This window comes from Sander vitreus, chromosome 11, assembly GCF_031162955.1.
Source record: "Sander vitreus isolate 19-12246 chromosome 11, sanVit1, whole genome shotgun sequence".
Lineage (NCBI taxonomy): Eukaryota > Metazoa > Chordata > Actinopteri > Perciformes > Percidae > Sander > Sander vitreus.
The window spans coordinates 20,601,365-20,629,361 of NC_135865.1; the positions used below are offsets into that span (position 1 = coordinate 20,601,365).

A 27,997-nucleotide genomic window follows, 5' to 3' on the forward strand; every position below is an offset into this window, starting at 1 on the left:
GTGTGTGCGCAGGGAGATATCACTGAAAAAAAGAACCGGAAGAGAAGATAGAGCAGCACAGTCTCTGACACACTTTCTGGATCTCCAGCTGTTTACGTTCCTCTTCTGTCCATAACCGAAGGTCCCTCTCATGGGCAAAGTGAAGGGCAAGTCTGGGCCCTTGGCTCGGAGGCCAGACAACTCAGCTTTCAAACAGCAGAGGTTACCTGCATGGTCTCCCATGCTAACAGCTCCCACTGTGCTGCCCTTCTTCTACTTAATGGCTTTGATATGTATGCTGCTGGGAGTATGGCTGCTTCTTACAGTGCAGAGTACACATGAAATAAAGGTGAGTGTGGTTGTTTCTGAAAATTGCACTTGCTTATTTATTATTGCTTTTTTAGTATGTGGAAATATTTGTAGTTTAATACTGTGTGAGTGAGAGAGAGAGAGAGAGAGCGAGAGAGACTGAGAGAGGAAGAGACCGAATGCCCTCTTGTGCAATAAAAAAAAGGGAGTGACAAAGAGAGGAAAGATCCAAGGGTGTGTTTTGAGTTCAGTAAACAGTAACCGTTTATTTGCAATTTATTCTACTCTAATTAACTCTCTCCTGTCTTTTCAGTTGGACTACACAGAGGCGGGGACATGTGACATGTGTTTTGAAAAGCGTAAAAATGTGAGCAATGCAGCCCAAACCTGCACCTGCACAGTTGTGTTTCCCATTAAGAAAGCATTGAAGGTAAGTTTGACAACATAGTGTGACAAAGCATTATCAACTTTCGGTTCACTTGGAAGCCTTTGCTAGACACCTAGTAATGTAAGTATGGTTGAAAGCTCTGAAAAAGCTTCTAAGAGGACCGTAAGTTAAGATTATTCTGTAAAACTGCTATATTCCAAGGTCAAGTATTAACTTTCACACTCGATATCCAAGCTCCATTTGCAGTGCTTTTATTTCTGGTCCATCCTGTAAATATTAAAGTCAAATACAGAATTCAGCCTGACAAGCACATCTCTGCTAATGATATGTATCCTGCTGCTGTTCCAGGGAGATGTCTTTTTCTACTATGGCCTCCAAAACTTCCATCAGAACCTCCGCAGATACATGGACTCCAGAGATGATGGACAGATGATTGGTAGGAAGACAAACTTAAAGGTAGCTTTATTTTATCACAATAACATTGTTTAGACTCATTATTTACTGTCAGTATTTGATGTCGACATAAAATACCGACAATAAATGCCCTCAGATAGCTTGTTTGAAACTGAAATAGTACACTGATTTGTTTGCCTTTTGATGTTGTGGTGGAGGAAGTATTTTACTTAAGTAAAAGTACGTAAGTATTAACAGCAAGGTGTACTTGGAGTAGCAGAAGTAAAAGTAGCATTTATGCAACAGAATGGCCCCTTAGTGTTAATATTGTTTAATTATTACTGATAAATGATTGTGTTAATAGCTTGTTCAACTTGTTCAACTAGGAGATGAAGCTAATTTTACCAACTTTATATACTGTTGGGTAGTATAATATATAAAATAAAATCATATATTGTAAACTGATCACATGTTTTGCATGTAAAACCTGAATCTTGAATGTAATTACAAACTACAGCTGTCCTAAATGTGGAGTAAAGAGTACGATTTTTCTCTTTGAAATGTAGTGAAGTACAAAGTATTAAGTACCTTAAAACTGTACTGAAGTACAGTACATGATTAAATGTGAAATTGTATTGCAAAATTATCTTCCCGAGTTTCACCATTAACCTTGTTTCCTGACTAGAACCCGAGTTCATACTGCGAGCCATTTATGAAAGACCCAAACGGTCTCCCCATTGCCCCCTGTGGGGCTGTGGCCAACAGCATCTTCAATGGTAAGCACCACTCATAACACGCACATCAATCATCACATCCATCCTCAACTTTATTTCCCACTCACACTGGCCTCTAAACTCGCATCTTTTCTCCCAGACTCCTTCACTCTGACCTATCATGGGTCCAGTGGTCCTTCAATTCTGGTCCCTCTGTTACGGAAGGGCATCACCTGGTACACGGACAAAAATGTCAAGTACCGCAACCCGAAGAATGACAACATGACCCTGGCTCAAGTATTTGAAGGTAAATGAAGGATAAAACCTTTTAATGAAACACAAAAACAGTATAAAAACCAGTATCATTCATAATGTCTGATTTGTGATTACTACGTAGGCACAGCACGGCCTCTGTATTGGCAAAAGCCTGTGTACGAGCTTGATCTCCTCGACCCGACCAACAACGGCTTCATCAATGATGACCTGATCGTATGGATGAGAGAGGCAGCCTTCCCCAACTTCAAGAAGCTCTATGGGGTTTTATACAGAGCCAAACAGCCCTTTACTAAGGGTCTGCCTGTAGGGAATTACACCATCAACATATCCTACAGTATCCTTTCACTGCTATCAGAGATGTCTTTCATGGGAACTTTGGCGTGGGCACATGTCCTATTGTGTGCATTAGTTTCCTTTGTCTTATCTGTTAAACGGTTTAACACAGGGACTTTTTTAAGACAACAGGCCGGCTATTTGCCATTGAGCTTCTCTTTGTGATCACATATTTTCAGCCTTGACATCTGCCTTCCCAGACTTCCCTGTGCAGTACTTCCGAGGCAGAAAGGAAGTGGTGCTGACCACGCTGACCTGGTTTGGAGGTCAGAACCATTTCCTGCCCATTGCTTACCTCGTAACCAGCTGCCTGATCCTATTGACAGCCATCATTCTCACTGTGGCATGGTGGAAGTTTGGGAAAAATGGAAAAAGATTGGAAGAATGAAGGAGTAAGACGTGCACTGGGAGGCTGAGGAGTGAAAATCTCACAAGCACCTGAAAATGATAATTGTCATGCTACTTTGGAGTTGTTTTAAAGAGACAACTAATCTGAAATGACAATAACATTAATACAAGCACATGAAGGAGAATGGTTAAAGCAAATTCATATGTTGGAGAACCAATGAAGAATTAAGTTTGACATCTGGAAAATGACTTTCCCTGTCATTTAAATGACCCACGTTTTTTTTTTTTTATGTTGCTCTAAAGAACACACTGAAAGCTAGGGGTGTTATCACAGGCTTCAAGCTTTCTTTGTGATAATTTTACTTGAACCTTTGCATTCTTTAAATACACACCATTTTGTTCATGTACTGTAATTATTTAACATGATATATTAGAATTATTACATTAAAAATGAATTAAAATCCAGTCACTGTGGTGTTAAGGCTGCATTTCCTGTTTCAGTGAATGCTAAGTGGAAAAACTAAACTTTTTATAAAAAATAAAATGCAGAACACCAACTGTCAGACGAACCCTGTAATTCTGATTCTTAAGCTAAATTGTAATTTGTGGATACGGGTTATTACAGCACAAGGGTGAGCCAGTGCCAATGCTGAAAATGAATGTTTAATAGCACAATACAAGAGTCTACAGCCATGCTAGCTCTGTGCTGTATGTTAACATGTCTGTAATATTGTTATGACAACAGCTGAAGATAGTAATAAAACATTTCCTTTTTAAAAACTTTTTATTTCTCTATATACAATCAGTGAGAGCCACATAAACACAATCCCTCTGTGACCAGGGAGCACCAAAACTCTGATGTAGATCGCCTTGGGTTATTGAGCACAATCGGTGGCACAGCTGTGTGAATAACACCTTCAACCAGGTGAGGTTGCTATTCTGTAAAGTTATAAAGCAGCTCGTTCCATTTTTTTCTCCATCTGCACTGCTGCCACAGTGTGGCAGAGTGTTCGGTCAGATTAGTACCACAGGTGGGACAGGAGAGGAATGCAGTCTAACTGGTGCTCCAGACAATGACTGAACACATCCTATAATACAACTATAAGCCGCATCAAAACCTGTCCACAAAATAAACAAAACTAAAACACAGGACTGAAATATCGAAACAGCTTACTACACATACAGATGTTGATGCACATTGATACAAGAAAGAACACTCAAATGCAGTTAGGACAGATCAAACGCCCATTAAACACGAGACAATCACCATGATGCACGCATAACATCTTAAAAGTTCAGGACAAACACGCAGGAAACTATGAAATTATCAGCTGTAACTGATTTAACCCATTTACCTCTTTTCTCTGTACCTTTCTGTTTGCTAGGACATCAACAAATTTTTTTTGTTCCCCTACATTAAGACTGCTTTAATGTTTATTTGGCTAAACGGCGCTGTTGTCACAATTGTGAAAGTTGCTTCGGTTGTGAATTAACATTGCATAAACAGAAAGAGGCAACATTTGGTCTTCGATATTACAAAAAGTATCTTCTCTTTGTGAAGTTCAATGGATTGATCTTCCCGATCAGCCTTTTCAAGTTAACATACAACATCTGACAAGGTTAAAAACAAAAACTACTTATTGTCATTTAGGTGTCCACAACAGTGCAACCACAATTATTTGATGTGTAATCAGTAAGGGTAGTGGTGGGCTAGTTTCAATAAGAGTTTCTCCTCATCAGCAGGATGTGAAATAAAAATAAATATCAGTAAATCATCTTTTGAGAGGTTTGCAGTAATGGGATTACTAGAATTATACACAATTTCAAGTCATGCTTTTTATACAAAGTAAGACACAAACGTACCATGGAAAACTAGAGTTTCTCTAGAAAGGAGGAATTCATTGACTGTGGGATGTGGGTTACTTAATGCAACATGCAGTTCATTCCGTAAGAGAACCCTTTAGAGTTGATGAATGTAAATCATCAGGTACATTTCAGTTGGTTCAGTATGTAACAGAAAAATAATGGAAATCACAGTTTAACAAAATGCAAGAACTACTTAGGATCACAGAACAGGGACAAAGTCTTTATCAGTTAGTAGTCAGCTTTCTCCTTTTCAGACTCCCTCCGTCAATCCATCCCTCCAACCTCCCGCCTCTCACACCTGGCGCTAACACATTCATCTATGTGGTTTCAGTGATAGGACTGTAATGGCACTACACAAGCAGATTGTGGCCATGCAGAATCGTTTAGGCAATACAGACATCTCCAGATGAATCTAAAGCTAAGGTAGTGTTCATTCAAGACTGGAGCCCAAGCTCCAGGGCTCACAGGTTCACACCTCCACCTCCTCCGTTAACAACCATTTAATCTTTGTATGTTGGGTTGTGTTGGGGCAGATTAAGGCTATGTGCATCCAGGCTCTTCAGCTCTTTCCCATTGGCTTCTGAGTGCTACTCTGAGGTACCTGATAGGTCAGATCCTCAGTGGGTGTGACCTGTCCAGTGGCATTCTTGGGTGTATCATAAGCCGTCCTCCCTGAATGGCTACCGTCTGTCTGCGTGAGCAGGGAGGCCGGCCCGACACCCATGAAACTACACACCGTGGAGGGCTGGTTCAAAGAGGAGCCCCCTGATGGGTGGCATCCCATATCAACCACTATGGGTGTGGCGTATTCAGATCCCGAGGCTGGTAAGGGTTCTGCATAAGCGTGGTACACATCTGGTGAGATGGGAGCGTCGTACAGGTCAGGATCTGAGTATCCTGGATCGGGCCCTTCGTCTGGTTTAAAAGTTGACCGGGCACCTAAAGTCGTAACACCACTCACCAGGGGCTGAGCATATTCTGAAAAAAAGAGCATGTCATAGTGTATTAATAATTAATAATCTAACAGTTTATAGGTTACAAACACTCAGCATCGTGCCCAAAAACATCCATGATTTTACCATGAAGAAGGTACCTCACTGAGGTTGTGGCTAATCCTGCACTGCAAAGCAATGTTTTGATGAACAGGTCCCTGTATTGTTTGTGTCACAGATGCCAAACTTAACCTATATCCAGGTTTTTAAAATCACGCTATAACATAACCGTAAACAATAATCTTAAGCTAGTGTTGGGTTGTAATGTCAAAGCTAGCTCTTTTTAGAGAATTCTGACCTTTGCTCAGCAGTTACTAGTTAGGCCTGCAAAAGGTACTCTGTGGAGAAACATTACTTTGCATTTCCTTCCTCATAGAAGATTTTCAGTCAACATAAATATTACTGGCGTTTACCTCAAAGACTAGCCGTGTCAAACAAATGAAAACAGTTGTATGACATTCCTTGTTTTCACGCAATTTTGTATGCATAACAGTTCTAGTCTATACTCTTTTCGGCCCGATGTCCGTTTTGTTCCGCTTTCTTTGTGTTGGAATTTTAAACTCCAGTGGATTTATGAGGACTAATGGTTAACAGATCTCTGCAGGGTGAATCCAGACAGCTAGCTAGACTATCTGTCCAATCTGAGTTTTCTGTTCCACGACTAAAACAACTTTTGAATGTTACACCAAAACAAGTTCCTTCCTGAGGCTATTTTGCAGCGGAACTGGGGCTCCGTGCGGCGCTTAGCACTGCCCATAACGATTGTGATTGGTTTAAAGAAATGCCAATAAACCACAGCACGTTTTTCTACCAATCCCGGAATGCTTTGTGGACTAGCCAGACCCTCCTCTGCAGCGTTGTGTAGGAAGGTCTGGCAATGTGCGACTATGCAACAATTGATGGCTGTAATGTCATATTAAATGAACTAGTACAGTGCCCGTTGAAAATGTGCCTGTTTGGAACGGGCCGATTACTTGGCCTGTGGTATTGCTGCTTGTAGAATTCTTCAAAACCAAATTGTACCACCAAATTACTTACAGAAGGTCCCCAAACTACTTCATATGCAACTCCACTGTATAGCCTACTACTGACTTACCTGACAGGGAACGTTGCAGATTCAGAATGTAATCACAAAATATCACAATGAAAATGTGGCGTAATCAGACATTAGCGTCATGGAATCATGGCAGTGCGCTACCCACTCGGCCCATAAGAGAGCTAATCGGCACATATCTGCGTTCATCAACCACCAGAACCGGACTGTGTCTCTGTGTGTCTCTGTGTGTGTGTCTCTGTGTGTGTCTCTGTGTGTGTCTCTGTGTGTGTGTGTGTATGTGTTCTTGTTTAACTATATTCGTGGGGTCCAAAAACCGGTTTGAGGGTTAAGACTTGGTTTTAGGATTAGAATTAGGTTATGGTTAGCGTGAGGATAAGGGTTAAGGTTAGGCATTTAGTTGTGATGGTTAAGGTAAGGGGCTAGGGAATGCATTATGTCAATGACAGGTCCCCACAAAGATATGTGTGTGTGTGTGTATATAGAGAGAATCTCTCTCATCTCTATATATATATATATATATATATATATATATATATATATATATATATATATATATATATATATATATATATATATATATATATATATATATATATAGAGAGAGAGAGAGAGATTTGGCGACAGTAATGTTATTTGTGTTTTAAGTTAGCAGTAGACTTAATTAACCCGATGTTATGTTCTGCCTCCGTTTAGAAGTGCTGAATGTAGGCTACAGCTCACAGCAACTTAATACTATCTAGTGTTGGCAAATGGCTTTTTATTGAGTTTCCTCTTAGCGAAATAATAGGACACTGAAAAGCGTAGGGCCTTTTCTTCGTCAACCTTATTCCACACAACAGTCGCGATGCTCCAGGAGAGTGAAGAAAAGTTAGTTTGGTATATCCAGCAATCATGTAGCTAACTAACGTTGGAAGCAGGAAAAGAATCAAAGGCGAACACTGTGACTTGAACAGTCACAATGTACAGTATTTACCTGCAGGTTCAGCATGTAGTCTGGGTACAGCACCTCTCCCTGTTAGCCGGCCCACCTCACTGCTGCTGTACCGCACTGAATCCTCGGTCTCCACCATCTTGGAGGGCAACAGCTGCTTCATGCTTTTCCACCAGTCTGCAGCAGAAGCACAATGAGATACACAGTGAGTTGCACCAGCGAAACTCATACATATCTATCGGCCTGTGCTGCAGACAGATTACATACCTGTGCGGTCCCAGTGAGGGAGATCATATGTTCCTTCTGAACTTTTTTTCCTACGAAGAGAGAAAAATAATGTCAAGTTTTCAAAGGGATTTTTTTTATTGCATGATAATGAAAATGCATACCTGTTCCTCCAGTGCCAAGCACAAACCACAATCAAGATGAGAGCAGTCAGAACCATGACCAAAACAGGCACCAGAACTGCTGCCATCGCCACATCTAGTAGCAGAAATATGACAATAAACATCAGATGACAAATGTCTCTATTAGGGATCAAACAAGCTTTTTATAAATAAAAAATATGACGCACCTTTGCCAGTGTGAGGAGGCATAGTGGTGTTTCTGATGTCTGGGGTGTGTGTGGTTTGGCCAAGATGAGGGGGGCGTTTTGTACCCACAGGAGGTGGAGTATGACGAGAGGTGGGCAACCTTGACCTCGGCTCTGGTTTCGGCCAACCTGTCAAAAACATTTTTAGGACAGAAAAGTTACAACTGGAGTAGGAGCTTATAATTCTCTTTGTAGGGATATTTGTTTATCTACGAAGCAACCCTTTCCACCTACCTGCATTTATTGGGCAGCCAAGCAACTCCAACTTAAGAGCAATTCTCTGGTGCCATAGGGTTGGATTTATCCTCACATACCGGGCCTCAATTGGGGGAATGAAGTTATTCCTCACCTCATGCAGGTAGTTGATGTTGCCTTGGAAAATCTAACATAAAATGAGAACAAACTATCTTAATTGTGCCAAAGATGTAAACCAAACTGTAGCCCAGTAGTAGTAGTTAGAAAAAAAACCAAAAAAAATAAAGAGTTCAGCTTCTTGTTTCGGACCAAACAAATGCACTATAAAAAAGGTGATTATTTTCCAACTTGGCAAGCTAATAACTACTTTCCTCCACACAATAAGAGCCTGTGAGAATCCCAGCAGAAAGCAGCTCGTAGACAGCAGTTCCATCCCAACAACCCAGCCACTAAATCCATATCCATGTATTATTAATACCCAAGTGTCCTGGCTTGTCTACCACAGCACTTAACTCAAACCACTGACTGCTATCATTTCCTGCCATAAACATCTCTTAGTCAATACCAGTTGCTATGGAAACAGTCCAAGTAGGAGCCCCTGCAGCCTTCTAAAGTGACATATTTTAGTCCATTTGCACTAATTTGAAGGAAAACAAACTAAAAGCCCATGACGTAATTGTTGCGCCAATGGGGTTTATTGATTTGGTGCTTGTATTACCTTGTCTTGTGTAGAATTTGCTTCCCTGTAGATGTACCACTGCTGGCCATCGTTACTGTGCACGACCCGGTAGGCTGTAACATAGTACTGGTATTCTCGTAGGGTGGAGCCAGTGGTGATGATACCTAGATGAACGGACAGTAGGAACATTAAGATAATGCACAGTTGGCTCCACTTAAAGTTTAAACGCTTTGCTTGTAAATCTGAGGCTGTACTTAGCAACAGTGCTAAATGCTAATGTCAGCATGCTAACATGCTGATGCAGGTGTAATGTTTGCCATTGTACTATCTTAGTTTGGCATGTTAGCATGCCAACATGTGCTTATTAGCACTTAACACAAGCCAAGGTTTTTGGTCAAGTATTGGATGGACAAATTATCATTTTTGACCAGATCATGGTGATGAGAAGTCGGGGGATCCCCCGAGTGATTATTATTCATCCTGAGGGGAGCACGATTGTCTGTACCAAATGTAATGCCAGTCCATTCAATAGTTGTTCATATGTTGCACTAAAAGCCAAAAATAACCTGCTGCTGGCACTAGAGGAAAAGTCAGGGGGTGACCAGATTCATAAGAATTTTTCCTCTGGGCATCATCAATGTCTGTTCATTTCATGACAATCCATCTTATAGTTGTTGAGATAGTTCAGTCTGGACCAAAGTAGTGGCTTGACCTACTGACCTTTCCATCCCTAGAGCTGCTAACACAACTAAAAATCATTATAGGTGTGGTATAACATAAGGGAGCATTTGCTAGAGAGCCTTATTCTAGGCTTACAGCCAATTTAAAATAAAGTGGTTTTAGTGTTTAGTAATTTCAGCAAGTGTTTGAATATGAATGTACAGTATGTAGTCGTGTACCTTTGATCCTCTTCTCCCTCTTGAGATCGACCTGCAGCCACTGCTGCTGGTCATTCTGAGAAGATGCCCAGGGCAGTCCCGTCTTTTTAAGACGTGCCCCTGATGGCGCCCACTCACTGTGCTGACCAATGATGTTGTTCCACTCCCACACAGACGAAGCAGACAGCTGAGTATCCGCAACGCCACCAGACTCTAAACCAAGCGTTCCATAGCAGCCTGCAAGCACAGAGAGGCCATCATTATAACACTAGAAAATGTTTAGGAAACTGAAAGATTTAAAAAGGCCTTAATTAATATATTTTAAAAGTTAGTATGTAATTCCTTTAGCAGCATTAGAAATGTAGAGTCAGATTATAACATCAATCAAATTTGAACTGTGAGCATTTGTAAAAAATAAAATAAAATAAAAAAGTAATTTACTCCAGATTTTGTGCTGCAGACTAATAAAAATAACGGACATTGGGACATTACAGCCAGATTTACACTCAATTCCAAATTACAGATGCTGACAGTAATAATTACATTTACAGGACAAAATTATTACAGCTCCAGATGGTGCTTCAGAAAAAAAGAAAACTCACCTTTGGTCTTGAAGGTGAAGAGGCTGTTGGACAAAGTTCCTCTGAGGAGAGAAGTGAATAAGAGGAACATAGATCACATGATGTATATAATAATAATAAAAAAAAAAAAAACCAATATACCACAAGTATTTTTCACAATATGATTTTCAACCATTTCTTGCATTGTGGTTTTTTTTTTTTATAAACATATGATTCTAATTGATCCAAGATTCACAACTAACACTCTCCTACCCAGTGGAAGTGACATTGTTAGCCAGTGTGGCCTCGTAGTGAGGGATGCCTTTGCTGCTGACCACGCTAATCCTCCCTCCCACAGCGTTGGACACCACACCTGCATGGACGGCTGCCACACACACAGGAGAGGACTGCAGAATGAACGGAAAGATGAGATAAGTTAAGGTATGCTGGTTATGCACTTTTCTACTTCCATTACAACAAACTAAAGCCAATTATTTCCCCCACATCTGACGAACTGGGAATATTAGGCAAATTAGACTGATAAACAGATTAAAAGTCACGACTTTGATTAAAACACTTTTTGCACGAGACAAAACAACACGGTCACTGTGTTGCTCTTTGTAATATACTTTTGTGTAAGACGTACCGGAGTAGTAAGGGACATCGCCAAAAAGCTTAACTTTGCTTTAACATCAACATCACAAGAAAGTCCCACCCCAAGTCCAAATGTTGATACCAGTGCTTACTTTTGCAGCCTGAGTGAATGCTAAACATGCACGTGGGTGGGTGTTAAGACCATTGTGGGCAAAGTTGTAAATCAATGGTCAGGACTGCTTAATGGTCATATTGGATCCCATACCATTTTTGCATTAAACTACAGTAGCTTGATTTGAACTCAATGAGCTAAAATTTGCTGAACCAATCATTCTTGTCTGGTTATCTTCAGAGCTAGACCAATAAATCTGCCAGCTATATTAGCTTGCAGATAATAGATGTATTGTTATCAGTGTATGTTGACAATAACTAACAAGTAATTGCAGAACAGCCAAACTATTTTACAGAAAATGTACCATGGCATATATATCCAATATCAATATATTCATCGTCCACCCCTAACCCTTCAGGAGTGATACCTCTGGATTTTTTGAGTTAAAATATTTGGCGCATAAAGATTTTTTTGTGGAAATCAAAACTGGAGCTAGGTCTCTGTGGTGGAAATGCAGGTGACGCTGCAGAGTTCCTAAAACACTAGGAGCGTTTGCAGGGGAGCTCGTGCGGGAACAGGCAGTGCTGATAGTGTGATTACAAAAGAACAAGCTCTTAACCTTCAGGACAGTGGCAGATTAAAAAAAAGAAAAAAAGATGAGTCAGCATGAGGTCACATCTCTGTAGAGAAGATACTGAGGGGCACCGACTGTAATGATTCACTGCTGGCTGCATTCCTGTCCAAACCTGCTGCCACATCACTGAAAAATGGACAAAAAAAAAATTGATTCCACTCTGGTCATGATTTTCTTCCCGTGAACAGCTGGTTGAGTGAGGTGGAATTTTATTACTGGAAAAGACCCACACTGGAATTCACAGCGGACAAGGTTGTGGGAAAACTCTGGTGACCCATGGAGTGACAAGCACATGTATTCGCGCACACACATGCACAGCAGTCAAATGCTGCCACAAGCAATCAACACATGCCCTGTGACTCTTAAACTTCCCAAAAACACACACCACTTCCTAAAGAGCGCCATACCAAACCACTAACACAAAGCTTTGCCCCAAAACCACTGCACCCTGCCTCCAACAGAGGAAACCACACATGAAACGTATGATATGTGGGATGTGGAAATATAGAAACCAGTACATGGATCACAGTAAGAAACACCAGATAAAAAAAAAAACAAAGTGAGATGCAGCTTATCCCTCACACTGACTCACTCTCCAGCTTTTTGTCTCGCACACTCAACACACAGCTCTGCTCAGCGCCCTCTTGCAGCTGGACTGGATTAGAGGCTTATTATTTTCAGCCAAACTATTATCTCACCCTTTCACCCGCTGACCCTGCCCCTCCTCTGTTCCTGTGGGGCACCTTACTCCCTGAAGCACACCCCAACACTCCTCCTTGTCCTCCCATCAGCCAGCAACACCCCTCCCTCCCTCTTTCCCTTCAACAAAACCCAGAGCTCCGAGCATGAAGTCATCAGCCAGAGACTCGGCGCCCATGACTTCACGCGCAGCGGGGGTGCTGTGAGGTCATCAGTTCAGGACATACCATGGACCAGAGGCACGTTTACACAAGGAAGAAAAAGAGGAATCAAACGGAAAGATGTGCAGACTTGCAGCAAAGTAATGGATGGTGGCAAAAAGAGAAAAATAATGGGAGCAAAGCCATGAAAACATGAGTAAGCAAATGCTGACAGTCTGGTGGATCCTGTGGGGTAACCGTGGCCAAACAGCACGAAACCACAGGGCACCATGACTCACCTGAAAATTGAATGCAGAGGACACCACAAAAAGAAAAACACATGCATACTGTATGTGCTCACCTCTCTGTATCCATTAGGTATAGTTCCAGAAATCTCCTCGGTAGATGTCAAGCAGCCTGCTGGACAGTATTTACTAAGAAGAAAGAGAGAGACACACAATAAATATATCGGACTAAGATAACTGCACAAATTGCACAAAGGAAAACGCTATTTACCTGAACTCTGCCTCGGGGAAATCAGTCCCTTTGTCCAGGCAGGTGATTAGATCTGCAAAAGACAAACAAAGAATGTCAGAACAAGTTTCTCTGCACTCTCCTGCTAACCCCTCCCCCCTTTCTCTATCTGTTTCTCTCTCTCTCTGGCAGCACAACAACCTCCAATTTAAAGTAATGAAGAGTAGTTGTCAAAATTGGGCAGATTGTCCCACAGAAGGATTTTACAATTAGCTTGACTGAAAGTAATTCTTCCAACTAGGGCAGCAACTAACAATTATTTTCATTATTGATTAAATTATAAATTAATCTGGTGACTATAAAATGTCACAAAATAGGGAAAAACCAAAACACAAAAGATATTCAACATAAATCAGAGAAATGCAGAAAGTCCTCACATTTGAAAAAAGGTTTGGCTTTTAATTTATTTATTTTTACCATTTGTGCTTGTGCAATGTCTAATTTATTCACTGTAAATCAAAAATGACCCCAGTGCGTCATCAGATATTAAGGAAACATGCTAAGTTGAAATACTATCTTTTCTGACAACAATGCAAATGCCAGTATTTTGTCCTTTTGAAATTTCCGTGACGGAATTTCTGTTTGTGTGTTGTTATCAACTGCCCAGTTTGACAGCCAGGCCAGGTTGCCAGATATACCTGTAAAAACGTAAACCCAGCGTGCTACAGCTGTAATGTTAGTACAGCCATGAAAGCAGCAAACAAACAAACGAGATCAACGGAGATAAATTCTACCCAACTTTAAACAAAACTGGCATGTTTCTAACAATTGCGTGACCAGAGACATTACAAACCCCGGGTAAATATTGAAGATGTATTTGAAAGATGGAGACAGCTTCGAACCCAAAAGGACGCCAAGTTGGCTAATTTCCTCCTGAACAGGTAAGCATTAGCTTCAGGCTAATTCCGGCTACAAGGGACGGGCACTTTATGCAATTTTAACATTTGTGTACTCACATTGAATTATATAGCTAGAGTACCCGAGTTGGTTACTCGCAAAAACAAATTGAGACACAGCCAGTAAAGTGATCCCGACTGGTCCTGGCTAACACTGCCATGCTAACCCTGTTAACTGCTAACGTTACCGGAGGACTAGGCAAGCGGGGCACGAGTTATTTTAAGCCAAGAGAGGGGGGCTATAAATTGGGAAGAGAGGGCCATGAGTTTGCAGTGTGTTTAGCGATTGTTGCCGTAATTCTAAGCCAATAAAAGTGTGTTCAGTCAGGTGGAGAGGACGGCAAGGTAGTGTTATTTTTAGTGGTTCCTACCATAATTCTAAGCATAGGAAGTGTGTCTGTCCGTTGGGTGGAGAGGACGGCAAGGTTGTTGTGTTTTTAGTGGTTCCTACCGTAATTCTAAGCCAAAAAAGTGTCAGTTGGGTACAGAGCTCTGCATGAGCACTGGCTTCTATGACTGTCAATGTAGCCAGCATCTAACGTTAGCTACTCCAGTGTGCTGTGAAGTCATGTCTGGCTATGTGAGACAATTGTCTAGCAACTTTGTTGTGGATGCTGCGGTCTCAGCCTGGCAACCTCCGTGAACTTCGAGTCTGGGGAGGAGGGGGCGGGGGAGACAACTCTCTCAGTATTTTGAATTTGTACTGCAGTAACTATTTTAAACACTAGCTGTCAGTATTACATATTGCACCTTTAAAAAAATGTTTGAAACGATTCATCAATTATCAAAATAGTTGCCGATTGTTTTTCTAATCGATTGTTCGACTAATCCTTTCACCTCTAATTATTTTCTAAAGCTGAAGTGATTGATCAAGTTTATCTGAATCCATTTGGTCGGTAAAATGTCAGAAAACAAGCCCACGTTGACACATTCAAACTGACCAACAGTTAAAAACCCGATGACATATTAAGTTTAGTATCATACATGAAAATATTCACAATTGACCTTTTGTTCAGCTCAACACCAAACACATCAAAGTCCTACAACACAAACGTGTGTGGGTGTGTGTTTGGGGGTTCCTTACTAAATGACATGAGTGTTTCAGTGAGTATGTTTACATGCAAACTAATATTCCACTATTATTCCAAATAAGACATTATTCCGAATTTGAAACGGGTCATGTAAACAGCATATTCCGTTTGGATATTCCGAATAAGCCCTCTTTCCAAATACAGCATTTTAGTAAGACGTGGGGTATGCCGGTATTGTTCAGGTTTTAGAAGCATTCTTTGGACATGTATACAGCGCATTCGGAATATGTATCTCAATCAGGGGTTTTACCAAAGTTTGCAACAGTTTACAGCCTTTTGCCTGTTTAAAGCTTACGGTCAGCTCTGTGCGTTGCTATGGTTGTTGTACACAAACCAACTAGCCAACAGTTTGCAAGGCTGCAGTAGAGATGCATGCCCAAAAGAAAAGCCGACATTTCTGTTCGGTAGGAGAAACACGGCTACTTTTAATCATTATGAAAGATTTGGATATCAACAGGTTTTTGGATATGCGCAAACATTGCATCACCAACCTTTTCAAGAAGGTCGTTAAAGCAATGAAAGAGGGAGCCTGTGTTCGCACGGTTCAAATGTGTCCGCCGCCGGTTTAAAAAATTTGAAATAATTCTATTTTGCACGCCTGCATGTAAACAGGAAATACTAGTGGAATATTCATTTTCATTAGTCATCTAAACAGCTTAGTCTGAATATCGTCTTTTTTGGAGTAAGGGCAAAAACCCGAATATTATGTGCATGAAAACGTGGTCAGTGATGAGACACACCACATATGTCCAACAGGATGATGTGGACTCCTGGAAACACTATGTAACCCCTGCGGTGGTGGTCAGTCTCGGTGAGTCGCCGCCACATTATCAAAAGGCCCATTTATCTGGGAAACCAACCAGTGAGTCAAACTGACTAATACCCCCCTAACCACCGCAAGTCGCCATGGTGACGGATTTACTTAGCTGTGCAAACTGTCCTCCTACGCTCGTCAAAAAACACACATCAGTTGTTTGTTGTTTTCAATGTAATTCAGTCATACTGCGATGACCACACAGACAGAAATATTACTCTCCTGCACACACGTCACTGCCCTCCCTCTTCTTGTGGCTTCAATTATCTGTTTATCTGAAAATGTTCCACATGACAAAGCACGTCCTTCTAAAATTACAACCACACAGTTACAACATTCTTATTTAAGATCAAATGCATTCAAGAATCTGGTTCAGACTATAACATACAGTAGCTACAATATTCTTGTGAAAGAAAGAGACTTGACTTATAGTTTGATCATATCTGACAACTATTTTCCCCACTGTGTTTTATTTATGCAAAGGTCCTCTGACGTCATCTGTGTAAAGACATGAAACACTGATTAGAGAAGTCTGCCGTTTGTCTTTGTAAAACGTACCAAAACTCAGAGGATGCATTGGCACAGTTTTTATTAAGTGTATTGTGGCTTCAGAGAGATCAGTGTGTCACCTGTACTGTAGGTCCCAGTTTGATGGCTGATTATTCATTCTAGCGATTACTCAAGAAAACAAATGCCCAGATTTTCTCGGTCCAGCACATCAAAACGTGAAAATTTGCTGCTTTTCTCTGGTCTATGTTTTTGTAAATTTAATATCTTTTCAGTGTGTCCTCTATGTTGATTTTGTAGTGGCGGCCCACCATGGCAAAATTTCTGCCACCACGGTATCAGAAATAGGGCTGTACAAAAAATGTAGTCGCGGTTGCCTTTTAAATTATCCTGCCAACATAATGCATAATGCCGCTCACAATTTAACAAGTATCACTATTCAGAGGTTATTGGGCCCGTCTAGTTGGGTTGTTGTTCGGACAGACCTGCCCCCACTGCTAAATAAAATCCTAAAAAGGAAACACTGCTTTTTATTATAGGACTGATCTGATATGAGAAGTTCCTCCTAAAGAACTTTAAATTGTCTCATTCACTGTTAGTTTATCAAAATGTATTGTTTTATTTTCTTTGTGCAGAAGAGATAGTGAGTGAGATAATAAATGTACTACAGTGATCTTAGAAGGCGCAACAAGGTGTTAATCTGACGACATTCAATTCAGACTTAAGACGTGTTGAAAGTGATAGGGAAATGTTTCTACCGAACTGGTAAGACTGCCATTGTGACTTCTAGGTAAAAGGCGCTGATACAGACTAGATAAACAAGTTAATTTGCCATCAGACCAACTTAAAAGGGGATGTGTGTCTGAAAGGGGCTTCATAACACACTTCTTCGATACTATGAAGTCACAGTAAAGAAAAGGTTAACAGCTTCTAGTCTTAATATAAAACCACAAAATAGTATTACTTTCCATTTCTCTCAATTACTTTCACTTCCTCTGGTTCCTTTTCCTTTCAAATGGCTTCATGCTGTCCGTGTTCTCCTCTATCCCTCTCTGCCATCTTTTACCAAAAGTAAAAAACCACTTAAACCACAAATACAGTAACAATAAAACAACAACAATTCACCATTTTCACCTAGACATGTAGAACTGTAAAACTGCAATGTGACAAAACCCAGACTCAGACACATTGACGGTTGAGTCGAGGTTATATAAAACACACCTGCCGGTGCCACCCGTCTGTATTTAATACCATCTGTTCCCACATTAAAAGGGGAGAAAAACGATAATTTGAGAGGATGGCCGATGCCCACTCGCATGACGACCCTGCACACTGCAGCTGGACTTCCAGATATGAGGCTGATTAGAGAATACCATTCACATCAGACCAGCTCTTTATCTCTTCTGTGTGTTTAAATACACTCTGCAATGGTGAGCAGACACCACGTTGTAAATGCTCCTCTTATTTGGCCACGAGCACTGTTATCACAGAGCTGCAGACACAATTCTCCATTTTTAAGTAATCTTTAAACTGTTACTCTTTTTTTTTTTTATGAGCTGCAGCCACTGTTTGCTAACAGGATAATTGGAAATGTATATCATCTTGGATCCAGTAGTTTATGTTGGCCCCGACATGCAAGAACAGCAACACTGGACAAAACATTAACTAAACAAAAATACAAAAGCATTTTATTAAAACACATGCATTTCCTGCAATGTGGGTTAGAAATTCTCAGGGGTCAAAACGGACCAACGGAAAACCTACTTAACCAACATGCATTAAGTAATTGCCTAAATAAATAAAAAAAGATGCCTAAATCAAATTGCCTTTTTGATTAATAAAGTTGTATTGAATGGAATTGCATTGAATTCATCCAAAGGGAACTTTGGATGAATGGATGAAGGACAGTCAGACCTGATCCTAATTTACCCAAGAATAACTAGACCTGATCCAAGATGCAGTCAACACAAACAGATCCCAAACAGAGAGAGTAGTTTACAGTTTTCACTCTCCATCTCACCTAAAAAAAAAAGTATTGTCAGCAATCATGTCAGCATGATTTCTTTTACGTTTCACCTCAGGCCACTGTAATACCACCACACATAAGAACTAAGACCTAAAGTACACTTATGTTGCCAAATAAGTGCACACTTAAAAAAACATCCTAGCACAGGTTGAAACACGGATGCAGGAACTTCTACAAATCCTTCGACTATGAACCTTCAGAAAACCCCCAACTGCACAGTGGGCAAGCTACAGACAAGAGTGTTTTTTACTGAATCCAAAGCTGACGTATGGAGAGACAAAACTACGGAGGTGGTGCAGAATGGAACAAACAGTTTCCAAAGCAGCTCTTATACCAAGGGCCAAAACAGAAACATAAATAAGCTCACCATTACCCCGGCCCTGCAGGCTGGGATTACAGTAAACACACAGACAGGTGGAGTGAGCTGAGAACTTGTTACCTGTGTGTTCGGTGGTGGAGTAGGACAGGTAGAATCCACGTCCGGTGTGGTGGGTCCCACTCATGAACTGGACAGTGACCTGGTTGCCAGTGGACTCAATCAGCTCCTTTACCTTCAGACCCAAACCGCAGTACTTCACTATTAAATAGCACAGGATGAGACACAGGAGGTACAGGACAGAGAAGAGCGTCTGGTTATACAAGCCTATTTAGTTTAAGCCTATCAACATAAACAACAACAAATCGAACAAAACAAAACGCTATATTAGGTTTTAGTGTCTAAAGAATCCTTGTTTAGTGGTTGGTGTAACTAACTGGGCTAATGGCAGGCAAGAGTACATTTACAAGGCTTTTGTCACAATGCATGACTTTTTAATACCTTGTAAGGCCTTTTCTTGAGGAAACTAATTCCTAAATTCAATGTTTTTTTTTCTTCATTTTTCAAATCCTGCAGATACCCTGGAGTGTACTTTTACACCTAGAGCATTTCAATATATAATTTTGTACTCATATGTCCTATTTTATTCATTCAAATCACCTGAAACAGACTCAAAGTGAATTAAGATTTCCCCTGCAGAAATCAGATCAAACATTTTCCCCAATTTATTTAAGCGGACATCTTTTTCCACCATACACATTTTAAACTGGCCAGGTAAATTCCTCAACCACAGCTTGTTTTGTATTAAACTGTGCATCTGTAGGTCTAATATTTAGCTTAATCTTTATTACGGGCACCTCTTATTGGAAGTGTGTCCTGCAGCACTCTGGCATGAGACCAATTGTGACTGTAGGCTTAATCATGTGGCCTATGTCTTTCACTGCGTTTACATGCACTCGAGTAACCCGGTATTGTCAACTTTCTGCAGCCGCTTGATTTTCTTTCTTCTTCTTTTTTAAATCATTGTGTAAACAAATACTTTCGACAGAGAAAGTATTACAGTGAAAACAGTGCAAAGGGGTGAAAGCAATGATTTTCTCTTTGCCCTTGTATCCAAAATATTTGAATGTTTAGCGTAAATTAACACACATCCTGCTCTATGGCATCTGAAAATTATGCAAGCAATATAGGCTTATGAAACTCAATTAATTAGGTTAACTCAAAAATGCAGTCTGACTAATGCTGAAAATTATAATAATAAACTCTTCTTGGAAGTCTGCTTCCACAGCTTAACTGGAGCTATTTGTTAAGATCTGTTAAGTATCTCTTCGGGCTGCACAGTCATATATCTTTAATAAAATTATAAATATTACAACCTTGGTTCAAAAGCATGTTTGAGGTCATGGAGGAAGGCCGTTTACGCCTCTACGTAATGCAGGTTTCACAGTAAATACGTATAATAGTAAATCGTAATACGTCCTGACATAACTGGATTCCTTCTGTGCATGTAAACATACACAGTGAAGAAGCTAATGATATGCATACAGCTTGGGAGAGGGCTATGGGCCAGGTTGTGGTTGTGTGTATAGTTGTTCTGAGCGCCCATGCTTGAATGCCGAGTGAAAAGCAAGTCATCCTAGAGAGGGTTGCAATTGGTATTTGTGTAAAGAATAAAAAATAAAAAAAGAGAAGTGTGAATGTTGAATTTTGTCGGTTTTGGAAAGAAATGCACCCCCCTTCAGTTCAAGTCCAGTCTAGTATCTGGTCGTCACTCTCACCAATCTCACTCCTCTTGGGTCCGATGCCGTTGTAGAGGCGGAGGTAGTTGACCTGGCAGTCACTGTCTTCTATGTCCAGCTCGGCGAAGTGAAAGTGGACCCTGTTGCCACGGGGCACGCTGATCTCCCACTCACACACTGTGTTGTTCGGGTATGTCCCCGGGTAACCCAGAGAGGACAGAGTCCCACTGCTAGGGCCAAGTACACTGGGGCCACAGCCATCACCTGCAGGACAACACAAACACTGAGTTTCAGGGGAGGGGGGGAAAAGGATGCCGCTAATAAAAGCACACACATGATGGAAACAGGAAAGACGAACCAGAAGAGTTTTGTTTAACTCAAGATTTATGAGCCAAATAATCACCAAAAATATGCAAATTGAAACACTGTTCATTAGCCTTTCATTCAAATGCAGTGTGTCTACTAGCAGAGGGTTTGAGTATGCCGCTGGAGCCGTTCTTTATTCATCTTATTGTCAACAGATCCCATGAAAAGACCAAAACCAACAATTAATTGATCCATGTGTAGCCACAGACCTCCATTGTTGTCAAAAACAACCACTGAGCCACACTGTCACACTAGGGGACATGTTCCTTCATTACAACAAACTACACATACAGTAGGCACTGTAGTTTATTTTGAGTAAATGTGTATTAATCCACAGCTGAAAATAGTCTCCAACAAATACGTTCTTAATAATACAACAAAGCTGTTTTAAGAAATTACTAAGCCTTTTTTTTTTGTTACATTTTAAAAGATGGATGTCTTCAATACTGAATACCAGACACAGACTAATGTCATGCAAGTTTAGCTTTTTTCATGGGTTTTGCTGACAATTAAGAAAAATATAGAATAACACCACCTATATCTATAAGGTTCTTGTATTTTTTTCCACTAAGACTACCATCTGTTAAGAGGGATCTATCTAAGAGAACAGTGCCTGTCCTAGTGCATCTATAAATGTTACATCAGCAACACTAGTTTCCTTTAGCACACACAGCCAGGGATTAGGCAGTGTAAGAAATCCAAACATTACTTTCTTTTCTTTGACACAGTTTTGTATATTTGCAGATTTGTTTTTTGTTTCTTAATACAACAAATAATTATAGTAAAATGTAGTTGGCTTTCACTAAAATTGGCCTTTCCATCTGTTAAATGTGAAATTTTAGTGATATTTGGGGCAACTATAGCTGAGGTGATCAGAGTGATTTCAGCCATAAATCGGAGTTGGTGGTTCAACTCTTGTTTTGCAGAGTCCTCGAGCAAGACACAACCCCCAACTGACTGTGAATGTGGCGGGAGACAACTATAAATTGCTTTGGATTGGAGCTGAAATAATTACTCATACCACATACTGAAAGTTTAAGATGATTTAACGCATCTTAAATTCAATTTAAAAAAAAAAAAGGTATGACCATAGACATTTTTAAAGGCTACGTTTGCTTTTTGTGTCCTCTGAGCTGTCAGAAAGTTGAGACATTGTGTGTGTTGATGCTGTGGAAGATAACACTCAGTCACGCTTCATGGTGCTAAGTGGATGTTCTGTGGGCCTGGAGTTATGCAAGAGCCTCTCAGTGGACACTATCCAGATGGACAGGACAAAAACAAAGCTGCTTCCCTCAACTCTGACTCACAAATACTGAGCAACTGCATGGCATTCACAGGAGTTTAGATTACCTTCCTGATGTTGTTGTTGTTGAAAAACAAACCAGAATACAACTAGAATCTACCCTACGGTTTCATCATCAATCAGACCTACTCAGAAGATGTATGTCATCACACAAAATACCACGAGATACTTAATGTGAAAAACAGTTATAATTCATGTAGAATTTAGTTACTGTGTCCACGTGTTTACAGTCATACCCCCACTGCTACCCCACCCCCAATCTCTCACCACCTGAGGTTGGCTGTGGGCTCCAAAAAAACCTACTAAATATTCGTATTTAGGTGCAACGTGGTGTAAAATAAACCGAAAACAACCAAACACATTGAGCTTGCCGTGATTGTAGTAGTAAGTTCACGGTATATTGGGTATACATGGGCTACCTGGAACGAGAAAAAAAGGCCTAAAGCTCCTAAGTGTGCGGTTGTCTCTTAAACCCAGACTCCATTAAAAAAAAAGCAGGCAATTTAAAAGGTAGCTATCTTATCGGGAAACGCAAATCAGTGATATACTGTGACTTTAAACGTTTAACAAATCACTTAAAGCCACACGTTAATTCAGCAGGCAACTGATTAACCAAGCAGCCGTTATTCCTTCACAAGCAAAAAAAATTTTTAGAACCGGTTTGCCTGGTTTTACTACACCCGTCTTTCACAGTGACGGGCGGCGGCGTTTCGGTGTAAACTAAGCGGAACTCCACGTACACACGGCCATGTAAGGTAGGTTTTAAGTTTGGAGGACAATAACAATGTACCGTTGCCTTACGATCATCTCTAAACACCTAAAACATCCGTGTTCACGCTTTAAAAACCAGCATGGCCGCATGTCGCTGCGGTTGTTACACACTCTGCTCCTCCAGTTGTCACCGCAGCTGTGTGGCACCAACCTTTCTGCGCTCGACAGCCTTCCGTGGTGAGAATGATGAGAATCGACAGGACGAGAACCCCGGCCCCTGTCGGTCCCCTGCCCACCATTACCGCTCTGCCCATAGCAGCCTGCAGTCTGAATGCATAATGCTCGCTTCTGGACCGGTTGCACGGCTTTAACCTGTACCGATGATGGGAGAAATACAAAAACTAATCCTCGAGAGCGAGTCCGCGTGTGGTTTCCTCCCGAGGATGTCTTTTGCTTGTCGTTTTAACAATCCAGTGGTTGGCGACACTCACTATGAAAGTGCTCCATACACATATATACACACACACACACACACACACACACACACACACACACACAGCCAAGCTGTGGAGCTACTTCCTCCGCCGAGGCTCCTCCTCCTGATCTGGGACTGGGATACCCGAGTCCCCCAAGTGGTCTGAATGATTCCAGATCCACCTACACCCTTCTTCTCCTTCTCTTAATACATCCATGCCTACACCCCATTCAAAGTCACTTTTAAACAGTGGTGGAAGAAGTACTCAGCTTTTTACTTAAATAAAAGTAGCAATACCACCACAGTGTAGAAATACTCTGTTACAAGTACAATTTTACTTTAGTAAAAGTACAAAAGTACTAGCATCCACATTTAAAGTACCAAATTATTCCTGATGCAGAATGGCACGTTTCAGAATATTGTAATTATATTATTGAATTATAATTATTGATGCATTGAAATACACATTAATTTATTGTTGCAGCTTTTCACTAGCTTATACTGACAGGTAGCTTGTGAATAGATCAATAAAGTCATAATAATACATCATCATTTATTTGTTGATAGAATTTTGTATTATTAATCTGGATCTGCAAAGTGGCCTAACTGAAGGTATCAAATAAATGTAGTGGAGTAAAAAGTACAATATTTACCTCTGAATTGTGGTGAAGTAGAAGTATAAAGTAGCAGGAAATGGAATTAAAGTCCAAGTAGCCGTGCTCAAAATTGTACTTAAGTACATTACTTGAGTAAATGTACCACTGCTTAAATACTTGTTGCAATATTTTGTACTTACGTATATTAAAAAAAAAAGTCTTCAATTCACTGCCTTAGATAGATAGATAGATAGATAGATAGATAGATAGATAGATAGATAGACAGATTCCTATTAATACCAGTCCTGGAAAGTAATTGAAAATATACCAATACAAGTAAAAGTCCTGCAGAGAGTACTTGAGTTTTAAAAGGTAGGACTCATAGAGAGGACCATTCTTAATCACACAAGACAGAGGCTGAGATGTTCTAAAACCAATTATGTGACATGAAATATATAAATAGTATATGGTAAGCCTATATTGCATAGATATAGCATATTAGATAGTATATGGTAAGCCTATATTGAAAAGATATATCATATTATATAGTATATATTTATACTAAAGTATCGTTATTTTACTGTGTTCAGACAATGAGCATTTGCAATGCAATATGTTCCTATCCTTTCTCATCTTATCTGCGTACTTTGAGCTCCTTACAATAGAAATCTTACAATGCAGTATATAAAATCTGCAAAATAAATAGTGAATCCAGCCGTCAGATAAATGCAAATGAGCAAAAGTAGACAAGTAAAAGTATATAGTCTTATAAAAATCGAAGTACAGTGCTTGTTTAAATATGCGTTGCTACTTTTCATCTCTGGTGAATAACATGGCAGTAAAATCAACATAACCAGTGTGTTGTTGGTTGTTCACTGGGACTTATGTAAGGACTCCTGTGGGTTCCTGGAACTCAGCTGTTTTATAAAGATCCCTGTGAGCTAATAAACCTATTGTCCCACGCACCCTTTATTATTATTCCATTAATGTGTTGTTCTTTCAGCTGTGAGCTGTACACCCAAATCTGACACAAGATAATCTACAAATACTGGGATGTTAAAAGGCAACCCAATCTGTAGTTATTTAAGTGGTGTTGTGCAGAAATAAGTTGATTTTGTCTGATTAACAACTGGGTGGCACACATCATCATTATGCCCAGGTTTCAACTGCACATTCCTTGATAGCCAAGCAGTGCATTATAGACACTTATTATTGTTCTGCAATACCCTCACTTGCCAAAGAGCTTGAATGTGATGCAACTGCCAGAGTAACCAATAGTAACATGTAGCAACAAACACCGTTTTTAGCCTGTAGCCTGTGAGTAATATGCCGGATGATTCAGAGTTTTTCGTGTGTGTGTGTGTGTGTGTGTGTGTGTGTGTGTGTGTGTGTGAGAGACTGTGTTTCTACATCTCTGTGTGCCGACTGTGGGCTGATGTTCACAAGGGTGTAAGAAAGTGTAATGTTCAGAGGAGCAGCCAAATAGTCACTCATGCTGAAATTGTCCACTTTTACTTTCTCTCCCATACACACCCTCTGCCTGTTTTTATATTCCCTATCTGTAATTGTATGACACATTTGAACAGGGCACAAGGGGAACTCCAATACAGTATATCCACAGCAGCAGGCTTTTCAGGATGCCCCCCTGAGGGAAGTCCAATATTGATAACATACCATTATGTAGGTTTGGAAAGACAATATAAATACACATTGAATCTAATGGAATCCAGTGGAATATGCCTGCAGCAAATTGTATACTTCTAAAGATACTTTTTGTTTTGTTGACATATTTCTATATAGAAGTGGTGACAAACTGTGCTTGCACATTTAAAGAAGGTGCAAATGCATAAGGCATAAAGCATTGTTATTACACCAAATAAGGGAAATATTTCACATTCTGTATGTTATATGGACTGTGCTTGAACGGTGGCCACTTTATTAGGTATACCTGTACAATAGGTTGCAATTTAGTGCAACAACTGGCAACTGCCATAAATTCTACCTTCACAAAGTTTATGATGTTCAGATTTTGTTGACATTGATGGAAATGTGTAAATTAATTTATATGAGGTCATAGTTAAAGGTTATGTTATACTGGACTACAATATAACGTGTGGTAAATGTGGTAATTTATGTGGCCTTAGTTTATGATTGTATTTGTATTGGACTCAATCAGTCTATAATGTAAAAATTAGAAGTTACTCAGCACCTTTCTCAGCAAATATTCAACATTATAAGCTTAGAAGTTAAAATAAATAAACAAAAATAGACACAGACAAATAGTCACAAGGCAACTGTACTATATTGCATTAAATTGGGGAATAACAGATGGATAGATGTGGTCAGAATTCATCTGTTACTTCAGACATCTTCAGCTTTATCTTCTCCACACACTTACAGTAACTTTGTTATAATGATGCCATCATTTCCAGCCTTGGCATTACAAAGACTGTGTTTTGGAGCTACACAGGGGATTTCTGAAGTGGTTAATTTATGATACCAAAGATATTAAAGAGCTATTAAACATTCATATTATTAACTGGTTGTCATTATTAAGACTGTGAAAAATTGTTACAGTGAGGACCTCTGCTGGGAAGCTGCATTTTTTGTGAGAAAGTACTTCTGAAACTATATTGTGCCACTTGGTGGTCACAAAGTAACAAGTTGGCAACAGCAGTGACAGGAGCACACTTAGATCTGAAACTATCACTCCTTCATAGTCTAACACTCACACTACCCATTGTTATTGCCTTTATTTCACAATATGTCACCTTCATCAGCATATACAATCCATATTGTACCTCAACTGAGTGCAACTCATAATTAATATCATGTATTTGTTTTAATGCAAGCCAAAGCCTCGCTTGACACTATGCATGATTTAAAAAATGTGTGGGTTTAATCAATTCAATTCAACTAATAGTGACGGTTAGTTAAGTAGGCCTATAAATAGACATTTTCTTTCATTTCCCTTGTTAGATGATTTGATAAAAGCTTGGCAAAGCCTTTTGAGAAAAATAGTTGATAGTAGATATGGGGCATATCATAGTAGGGGGTCTGGGTGTCCTCCTCCAGGGAAAGTTTGAGCGTCAAAGACTTCATTTACTGCATTCGGATACACTTTTATGCACCAATTTATGGTGGAAATACCTTTATTTAGCCTATGCGAAGAAGAAAAACACAGATGACAATTCAAAGTATATCAAAAATATAATGGAAAGTATGTTGTTGCGTGTCACTGGGCATTTTTAAGTGGGTATATGGAAATCCTGGATCTTTCTTAGTGGATATAGTGCATATACCTGCGAATCACGTATACTACACCACTGGTCACTGGTACTGAATATGTACTACTGTATAGGTACTGTACAATAGAAATACTGTAATATAATGTACATTAGTGTAAGGCAAGTAGGTCTTGCTAAAAGCTGTGTAGTAATATGTGGATTTTTCCTTTTAATATCAAACAAAATTCACTGTTTATTAAACATATAATATAAATGTATTAATCATTTACACAATGTAGATCATTAACTGAGGGTCTGAAGTGCAAAAGAAAACCACCTGTGGACATAAACAAACAATCATGTGGCACAAGGTTATAAAAGATTATTGGTCTATGGTTCATGGAAATTAATGGAATTTCCTGCAAACATTTGTTCTTGACCAGTCAGCTTGAGAAGGTCAACAGATGCACCGGAAACCTGATTGGTATTCTAACACACTCAGTTGTAAAGAAAGGATTGGACTTTAAAAAATTCAGCCAAGGTCCTGACAGTAGTAAGGGTCAGGAGGTTCCATGGTGACTCCAACCTGAGGCTGCTGTGTGAACGCAGGACTCTCACTGGTTTAATCCAAATAAAGTAATCTCAAAATCGGATGATCTGGACATGCAGTATTTGACAAAGTCGGTGACTAGGAATACATTTGATTAATCGTGTTGCTATGATAATTA

The 27,997-nt window shown here is 40.0% G+C and overlaps 2 protein-coding genes across 2 annotated transcripts; one reads left to right on the forward strand and one right to left on the reverse strand.

The window, feature by feature from the left end:
• On the forward strand, window positions 1-3,522 carry tmem30c (transmembrane protein 30C). The gene is made up of 7 exons (XM_078262242.1): window positions 1-328; window positions 602-718; window positions 1,025-1,132; window positions 1,755-1,845; window positions 1,943-2,089; window positions 2,180-2,392; window positions 2,592-3,522. Exons 1-7 carry the CDS (start codon window positions 131-133, stop codon window positions 2,777-2,779), a joined length of 1,062 nt encoding a protein of 353 aa, XP_078118368.1. The 5' UTR covers window positions 1-130; the 3' UTR covers window positions 2,780-3,522.
• dcbld2 (discoidin, CUB and LCCL domain containing 2) lies at window positions 3,505-23,542 on the reverse strand. Its single transcript, XM_078262241.1, has 15 exons — window positions 23,183-23,542; window positions 20,631-20,855; window positions 18,976-19,113; window positions 13,185-13,236; window positions 13,030-13,102; window positions 10,763-10,896; window positions 10,532-10,572; window positions 9,951-10,166; window positions 9,091-9,215; window positions 8,412-8,559; window positions 8,160-8,306; window positions 7,975-8,068; window positions 7,853-7,902; window positions 7,628-7,762; window positions 3,505-5,583 (listed from the first exon to the last, which is right to left on the reverse strand). The coding sequence occupies exons 1-15, from the start codon at window positions 23,283-23,285 to the stop codon at window positions 5,165-5,167; spliced, it is 2,100 nt and encodes a 699-aa protein (XP_078118367.1). The 5' UTR covers window positions 23,286-23,542; the 3' UTR covers window positions 3,505-5,164.
• Window positions 23,543-27,997: the final 4,455 nt, after the last annotated feature.

What these genes read in the sequence shown, in the direction of transcription:
- tmem30c (XM_078262242.1), top strand. Translation starts at nt 131, where the DNA reads ATGGGCAAAGTGAAGGGCAAGTCTGGGCCCTTGGCTCGGAGGCCAGAC. An exon ending in GTAGGAAGACAAACTTAAAG is followed by an intron (nt 1,133 to 1,754) that starts GTAGCTTTATTT and finishes TTTCCTGACTAG; the next exon opens with AACCCGAGTTCATACTGCGA. An exon ending in CCTGGCTCAAGTATTTGAAG is followed by an intron (nt 2,090 to 2,179) that starts GTAAATGAAGGA and finishes ATTACTACGTAG; the next exon opens with GCACAGCACGGCCTCTGTAT.
- dcbld2 (XM_078262241.1), bottom strand. Translation starts at nt 23,285, where the DNA reads ATGGGCAGAGCGGTAATGGTGGGCAGGGGACCGACAGGGGCCGGGGTT. An exon ending in TACCTAATGGATACAGAGAG is followed by an intron (nt 10,897 to 13,029) that starts GTGAGCACATAC and finishes TTCATTCTGCAG; the next exon opens with TCCTCTCCTGTGTGTGTGGC. An exon ending in AACAATGTCACTTCCACTGG is followed by an intron (nt 10,573 to 10,762) that starts GTAGGAGAGTGT and finishes TTCTCTCCTCAG; the next exon opens with AGGAACTTTGTCCAACAGCC.